Source organism: Acomys minous (genome assembly GCF_964271855.1).
Source record: "Acomys minous genome assembly, chromosome: 1".
NCBI lineage: Eukaryota > Metazoa > Chordata > Mammalia > Rodentia > Muridae > Acomys > Acomys minous.
This window is the reverse complement of record NC_140483.1, coordinates 176,446,198-176,454,952: the sequence shown is the minus strand read 5'-3', so window position 1 is coordinate 176,454,952 and position 8,755 is coordinate 176,446,198. Positions and strand designations below refer to the sequence as shown.

The following is an 8,755-nucleotide window of genomic DNA, read 5'->3' as shown; positions in this document are numbered from 1 at the left end:
CACACACACACACACACACACACACACACACACACAGAGCACCCTTCCCCAGTGCTTTGAGATTATTAGACAATGACAGTCATGTAACATTTATGGAGCTGTTGTTTTCTCCTATCCCAAAATCAATTATTTGATTTTATAGGGCTCATATGCCTTCTTTCCTCTTTTCATCACGCTTTTATAAAAAATAGAGCTACTGGGAGGTGTGCAGAAAATCTCCAGACACATTTGTAGAGTTGTTCCTAGATAGGTCTAGTCAAAGGGCAGTATGTTCCCGGGGCCTGGATGATGCCCACATAGGACCATTGTGAGAGATGCCCCAGAAATGCCTCCCAACCCCCACCCATGACACACACAGCATCTTAAAGCTGAACTCCAGACTGTTTTCTAGAAATTTGCCCCAGCAGATCCCATTCCTGTTGCATGGTATAACAATACATGCCAAGACTGTCTCAGTCGGGTATAGGTCCTTTGGAACAGGAGTTCTTCAAAACATTGGTGGACAAAGATAGGCGAGTGACAAACAGAGACAAACCAGGGGTAGTGATTGAATCTGAGTGTATTTTGCAGGCAAGCAAGCTAGGATTTTGTACACATTTTTTGAAATGGGGGTGTGTTTTTTGTGGCTACATATTTTTCATACAATTCAAAATACAGGATGCAGAGTAATAATGTTGTCATCAATCTTGAGTCACTAGCTTGGTATCAGTATGCATGTGCCCTCTTTATCAAAGGTCAGTGTTTTCCCATATGCCAAACATCTGTGAGTCAAGACAGTTTTTTTCTTAGCTCTTTTCGTCACTATCTGGAACTCTCTTAAATATTTTACTTCTAAGTCATAACATATACTATGATTAATTCTTAGCCATGTTTTTATTAACAAGTGGAACAGAACTTGGTGGTAAAATTGCCTGAATGACCCTGGGCTGCAGTCCCAAGTTAGGGCGTCTCCTAGCAACACAGTTACATTTGAAAAGTTCTGATATGAAAGTAGGTTAGACAGAATGTTCCAAAACAAATGAATAAGAAAAAAGGAGGGGGAGGGGCTGCAATCAGTTACTCCTGGCAGGAACATCAGACCCATTCCAGAAGGTTCTCCCTGAGTAGGGGTCATCGCCTCCGGCTGTGCAGTGTCATTTGTCACACAGACACCACTGGAGGGGTCGTGACAAATACATCTGAAAGCTCTTCTTGAATTTCCCATTGTTTTCTCAGAAACTAGATTTTGCTCAAATATATGCATAACTATACCTATAAACACTCACCAGCAAACAATGTCCTACAGCGGTACTGTAACAAGAAGTCAGAGACATCAAAGGAAAAACCCAAGAAGACTCAAAAGGCAAGGAAGCCTCAAATATCATGTATAGAAAAGTTTCCAGCTTCAATCATAGACCCCACTAAGAAAAAGGAAGAGACTCCTGCCAAGATGCCACGGACCACAGTGCAAGCGCTTGGAGACCTGACCAGCAGCTGTCTGCAAGTTATAATTCCTCATTCTAAAGTCCCTGATGATCCTTACAAGCAACCCGGACAAACTAAATGAGCCCAGAAAATGTGAGACCTAGGATCAGAACGATCAAGACTCACCAAAACTTGTTCACACTTCAGCCACACAACATAGGGGGCAGGATGTGAAAAAAAAAAGGCTAATTTATTCAGGCAGAAGAATCGCGTGTGCACATGTGGATGTTCACTGATGTTAATTGCTTTTTTTTTTTTTTTTTGGTTTTTCGAGATAGGGTTTCTCTGTGTAGCCTTGGCTGTCCTAGACTTGCTTTGTAGGCCAGGCTGGTCTCAAACTCACAGCGATCAACCTACCTCTGCCTCCCAAGGGCTGGAATTAAAGGCGTGCGCCACCATGCCCGGCTGTTGATAGCTTTTCTCATCTCCATCCAAACCAACCCTGGAATGGCAGGGAGATGGAAGAGAGTTTGGCTACATCATGTTATTTCCCACTGTCACCTTTGTGTTTCTGTTTTGGACTGAGAAGGAAGCCAGTCTTTCTTCCAAAGCTTAGTGTGGCCCAGTGGAATAAACAAGAAAGACATCAGTGACCAATATTCCCAGCTCTGTGTCTTAGAGGAAAAAATCAAAACAAAACAGATCACAGCATTTAGCCAACTCAGACCCACGAAAATACCAACAAGCCCCGATAAACACTTCCCAGAGCAAATGTCATCTTAGAACGTCAGTGTAAATCCTTGTCTGAAGTCAGCACACCCAAATGTACACGTCACTACCATTTCCTTTGAAGTTACTGTAAAATGAGGGAAAGCTCTCATACACAAATATACACGGAAAGTATGAGCGACATCTCACTCTTCTTGCTACAGCCCATCTCTCCACCCTGCAAACAGGGTATTATATGACTCCCATATAATACCAGACAAGTTATAGCTCAGTAATCTCTAGTGTTCCCTAAAGTAGTCAAAGTCACCCACAAATGACCAGGAAATGGTGCTGTAGAGAAAGGGGTAGCACTGTTGGGAACAATCCAGTGAAAAGAACCATTTGGTAAAGTAGCCTATAGACAGCTTACTTAGAAAGCAAAATAAACAATTTGATCTCTCTTACCTCCTTTTCTCCAGTAAATGAGATGAGTTAAAGACTTCATGATTCAGACTTAGATTACATTGGATATATAAGTTAAATCAGAGAAGGCGATCTGCCCAATTCAGAAATTACCAGTGTTCATACAGCATTGAAGTAAACAGTGAGGAATCAAATGTAAAATGAATTTGACAAAACTTCACTCAAAATCTTTCTCTGTTCCCACCCATCCTTCTTGTCCACTTAGGGATGCTCTTCCAGGTCAAGTCTAGATCACAAAGCTTGTCACAAACTGTTAATTGTTAGCCTCTCTTAACTTCTTATAGCACCCCAAGATTTCAGTTGCTTTATCACTAGCTCTACACTGGAAGGCAGATATTGGTAACCAGGCTTTTACTAAAAGGAACAGCGCTGTCGGTTTACTTGTCACTTTACTTGTCCCAGTTTACCATCACTTTGATGGCTTCTCCAGAATGCAGTACACATGTTCTGGAAGGTTGATGGGCTCCTAGGCTCCTCTTGCACCCCCAAGGTAGGGAAGAGCCAAGCACCTGCTAGGAAAGCCATGTGCAAATTCAGGGTCTGCTCTACCAAAGAAAACACCCTTGCTGCCCACCCCTCCTCCAGCATTTACGCTCAGAAGGGCCTCTCTCTTCCCCACACCCCTAAGGCCTGCTAAGCAGATAGGTGGACTAGGGAGCCATTAACCTGAAATTAGGACTGTGCTTGCCCCCCACCTGTCTCTTGACAAGCACACAGCTGAACGGCATCTTTTCTTTTTGGCAATCAGAAGCATTAGGAGGTCTTGAGGTTCCCAAACACTGTCATCCAACAGGGAAAGGGAGAAAGGGAGACACTACAAAACAAAAACAATAGCGAAATAAAATCCACAGCTACCCAAGCAAACCACATCTGAGATAGTGGAATGTAAACACATGTGTCAACAAAAACAGATGAGCTCAGCTTCCATAGCACCAGGAAGTCTTGAGGGGAAGTGCAAGCTGCCAAAGGAGAGAAGCAATGAATGGTCCTGCCCTGACACCTGTGACCTGCAAAGACTAGCATGACAAATATTCGTAAAGGTGCCACTCTCAAGTAGGACTGCGATGTACGCTGCTAGATTTGCATGAGCACTTTCAGATAAAATGATTTGGTTTTTTCTTTAAGATGCAACAAAAATAAAATCTGTGTTATTATAGATTCCCTGTTATCATTGTGACAAAAATATCTGAGTAAAAAGTAACTCTTTTCAAGGAGAGTACAGCATCATGGCCTCTGTGTCCTTCACAGGAAGACTGCTTCAGAATTCAGTGCGGACCATGCCACCATTTCCGTGGGCCCCAGGTACCTTTCCCCGGATTCCCTCTAGTTTTGTTTGGTTTGCCTCCAGGAGTCACTGTGTTGTTTGTACTTTATACACAAAAGCCCATCTCTTGCCTGACTAGAATTCAGTTTCACCTCAGGCATAAGCACCTTCAATTTTAGGAAGACCCATGTGCTCTCTGTAGTTCCAGAGACCTTGCGAATGCCAGCAAAAACAGCCTTGCACCTCAGCCTTGCAGGCATATTTGTCTCTCAGAAGTCCCGCTCCCGTCAGGCCTCTATGGGAACCGAGATCTTTTTTTTTTTTTTTTATAAGGAAGATTGCATTTTGATTCACAGCTTTAGAGGTCGTAGTCCATAGTCACTTGCTGTCCTGGTCCTGTGGTGGGTCTGAGCATCACAGTGGGGCATGCATAGTGGAACACAATTGGTCATCACATGGTACCTAGAAAGCAAAAAGAGACAAGGAGGGACTGGGAGCAAACATACACCCTGTAAGGACAGGAGCCTAGTTCTTCCAATGAGGCTCCAGCCCCTAAAGTTTCCACTACCTCCCATCAACAGCCCATTCATCCCTGAATCCCATGATCCATTGGTGACATTACAACCATCAGGATCCAATTACTTCCCAAAGGTTTGCACTTCTGAGCCCCGCCACACGGCATACCAAGTCTTCCATCCATGAGCTTTGAGAGGACATTTCCCATCTGAGTCACACGCAGCAGTATCCTTTTTAGTGTTCTCCGTGAACTTAGTACATCCCAGTGAGCTTGGATATATGATGTGACGTGGTTCATGGAGCCAGGATGTCTAAGACACAGAAGATGAGTGGTGCCTGCATTGTGGAAATGCAGATCTGAGGGCAGAAAACTTAGGTTACATACTGACTCTGTTTCTGTCCTCTGGGTGGCTCTACAGCACACTTAACTGCTCTGAGCTTCCCTACCCCATAAAGGGAGGTGTCCAGACCAGACCTCAGACCAACAAGAGGAATAGACAATGCAGATCTGAGCTCATTGATAACTAAATTGTGGTGAAGGTGCAAGGGCAATGTGCATAGCCCAGGCCAGGCGTTGACTGCCATGGACAAATTGGGATGTAGAAGGCACAGGCCCCTCACTGAAACACCAAGCTCTGGACCCAAGCCAACAAAATCTTAAGCTGAAGTCTCACCTCTTCCACCCTATCCCCAAGTTCTCCAGGACCACAAGAGTATTTAGGGATTCAAGTGTTCTTGAAGGACAGGTGGGTGTGCCCAGGATTGGTTGGCATCTTCCAGCTATCTAGGCTAGGAAAGAAGCCCCACCCCCACCCTGAAATATCTTTCCTCAGTCCTTCCTAGTTCAAGTTACTTTACCTTAAAAATCAAAAGCTGGTAAAAACCTTAGGCCCAAGAAGTCCCCAGCGCAGTGCCTGGCTCATTGCCGGGTCAAGCGTTACCACAGATCTGATCACAGCTACTGTTTTAGGATAAGCAGCCCAGAGTTTCCAGAAATCTGCACTGCTGGGGCAATCAGTTCTGGGCTCTGAGCATTTAGAAGATGTGACAGGTTCTGCTCACAACTCTAAACTTTCTGATGGCTAAGGGCGCCTTTCTTCTCCTCTTCTCCCTGGACCCAGAGCCTACACTTGTGTGAGAGAAAGCAAAAGTCGGCCAGGTCCACTTACCCATAGAATTCCCTTCCATAGGCCCTCCTGCCCTTCCTCTGTCCATGACAAGAACTACACGCAATCAGACATCAATATCCTTGCTGGTATGTCATGCAGGTAGTAAACAGATGTCCTGTGAAGGAGCTCTGGACTCAAAACAACCCCCAACAGGACTCCAGGCCAAGACCAAGGGACCTCTTCCATTGCCGAGATGTAATAATAAAGCATCTATATAAAATCTCCTCCATTGGTCCCATGTAGACTGTGTGGAAAGCACCTGAGAGTGAATAAACCAAACTACAAATTTAATGCCCCAAAATAAAAGTTGGCACTTCAAACTTGGCAAACTTAGATCATCTTTGATTCCATGAACAAAAGGGACCTGAAGGGGGTTAGAGCGATACAGTGGGGGGAGGGCTACAGGGGGTTAATCAGCCAATGATTATCTGTCACTTTTCTTTATTCAAGTGATTCTCATGTTATTCAAATATCCTAGAATTGGTGATAACATTTTTTTTTCATTTTGAGGTGTTTTAATTTTTGTTTCATTTTGAGAAACTCTTAATCGATGAATAATTTTCAGTTGCCTGCTTTTAAAGGTACTATGCAATTTAAAAAAAAATTTTTTTTTCAAAGTCAGGCTGACACTTCCAGTTCCTTCTGGCCAGGATTTTTTGCATCGTGTATAGAAAGGCAGCTGCTCTGTCTAGAACCTGTCTGAGAAATTGATCTATATATCCTGTGCCCCTTAGCATTCACTGCCTCAAAGACATAGCCTGGGGGCTCTTTGTATGATGCTGGGCACCTGCCCATTTCCTTCGGAGTAAAGCTAATAGCGTAGGTAGTCTCAGTCTCTACAGGCATGTGTCGAGGGCCAACCCAGCGCGGCTTGTAGTTTTCAGTACTGACAGGTGGGTGGGGCACATAGCAGGTCTTAGTGGTGGTCTGGCAGTCCAAAGGCTCAACAGGCAGACTCAGCTGGGGAACGGGTCTGATTGGTTTTGTGTGTACGGCCGCCCACTGCTTGTAGTCATCCTTGGAGGTGGTTGAGCTTTCGAAGAAGCCACTCTTCTTAATGGGACGCTCAGGTCGGCAAGACCGAGCAGGGCTACCCTTCAGGTGTTTGTAATGGGTCTGCACAGTTGTCAGAAGATCCATCTTCTCCTCAGGAGGGACATACACAGCGGGAGCTCTGGAGAACATCTGGGGCGTTGGCCAAGCTTGATACTTATCTTGAAACTCAGTGGAGTTTGAGAAAGGTGCGTCTTGCACAGGGCACCTGGCTGGAGGCTTTGCGTTCTTGGCAGGCTTTCCTCGGAGGCCTCGGTAGGACTCTTTGTGGGTGGTCAGGCTCTCAAAGGGTATGTCACAGGGTCTGAATTTTTCTGCCTCTCTGACATAGCGCTTCTCCACAGGGTGGGGCACGTAGCTCATCTTGTAGTTCGTCAGATCCTCCAAGGGGATGTTACAGAGCCTTGGCTTGGCTGGAGGCTTACAGCTCACAGTAGTCACGCAGCCTTTCATGGTATAGTCATCCTGGTGTGTGGTTCTGTCCTCAAACCTGGTGGACGCTGGCCGGTATTTGTGTGGCGGACGAAGAAGCTCCCGTCTTGGTTGGTTCCAGGGTAAATAATCAACTGGAATTAAAGAAGAGGTAATCATTGATTGATCGGGTCTCCTAACTTGCATGTATTTTAAAGAGAGCCCCAAAGCCACAAGCTATTTTCCAATGAAGATCTCTGACCTAACAGAAGAGAGGAGACCCCTGCTACCATCTCACACACAAGCTTGCTGTTTCAGCGCCGTGGTGCTTGCAGCCTCATGTGCAGAGGGACCAGTTTATTGAAGTTCGCCTTGTATGCCACAATGCTGTGCACAGAGATTTTAGAGACCTTGAGTTTAAGTCTATGGCAGCTATGCCAGCACAGTTCGGACTGAATAATCCTTATTGATTTGCCCTGGTTTCACAGATTCTTCTGTCAGCTCAAAATTGCTGGTGAACTTCTTAATTAAAAAAAACTTATTGTCCAACTCTGGATCTTTCATTTTATTCTTTATGATTTCCCTGTGTTGGTACTCCCTAGTTGATTAATAATTATCACACTTGCTTTCAATTCCTTAAATGTGACTTCTAATCATTCTTTAGCTATATTTAAAACACTTACTTTCAAATATTTTTCTGTTATCTCTAACATCTAGGATCCCTAAAAGAGAGCTTCTCTTGACTGTGTTTCACCTTTGTGCATGGACCCTACATCCCTCTTTCTGATGAGCGCTCTCATCTCCTTCCTTCCCTCTCCTCTCTTCTCCTCTCCCTCCTCTCCTCTCCCTCCCTCTCTCTCTCTCCCCCTCTCTCTCCCTCCATCCCCCCTCCCCTTTCTCTCTCCTTGTAAAAGACACAGTGCCTTAGATACCATTTTCTCCCTACATTAGGAGTTCTTATTTTTCTTCCTATCTAGGAACTCCTTGCATCTGTTCTATAATCTTTTCCTCTGCACTGACCTGTGGCTTGTTAAGTCACTTCCTGAGATTCATCCTTCTTAGCTGAGCAATTAGCCAGTAACTGATGGTAAGTTAGACTTTGAAGCACCTCAGATCCATGGGTGCATCTGTGGTGAGCTACAGAGTACATAGATCACGTGATTTACAAGCCCGAATTTGCTTATTTTGTTTCCTGTCTCCACACAGCTATGCGGCCTCACATTCACAGGGCACTTGAGTAGATAGACAGGCCTTTCCTCAAGATGGTTCTTGAGACAGCACACAGCCTGGCCTGCAAGCACAACCTTCCAGATCACCAGGCTGTCACCCTGCATGCATCTCCCTATGAAATCTCTCATCCAGCTACTTGTGTTGCTCCCCACAATTATTCCTGTAAACCTAGGATTAGTTGCACAAGCTGTTATCTCTGAATGGTTTTCCATTCTTTTTTTGTCAAAACTCTTTAAAATCAGCTCAGACCCTTCCAACAGCATGGCTGCTTTTTCCTCCCCCAGCAGAGCTACCACACAAATGGGACTGGAAGAGGAGGGCAAGCTGACAGAAGCAGCTCCAGGATGGATCCCGCCAACGCCCACCCTTCCTAAGTCAGTCGTATCTCTTGAACAACTGCTCTCAATCTGCCCTGTGCCGCTGGTTGATTCCCAGAATCCCAAATGCTGCTGAGCATATTTTATTTTATTTTTTTTTTTTAATACATTTTTATTAATTTATACATATTACATCTCAG

At 44.8% G+C, this 8,755-nt stretch overlaps 1 protein-coding gene across 1 annotated transcript in view; it reads right to left on the bottom strand.

The window, feature by feature from the left end:
- Nucleotides 1–5,884: 5,884 nt before the first annotated feature.
- Nucleotides 5,885–8,755, bottom strand: part of LOC311605154 (stabilizer of axonemal microtubules 1-like) — a 37,792-nt gene continuing 34,921 nt past the window's right edge. Inside the window, exon 4 of the mRNA XM_084795481.1 lies at nucleotides 5,885–7,163. Coding sequence (XP_084651607.1) covers nucleotides 6,163–7,163 — 1,001 coding nt within the window. The 3' untranslated portion in view covers nucleotides 5,885–6,162. The remainder of the gene's footprint in view (nucleotides 7,164–8,755) is intronic.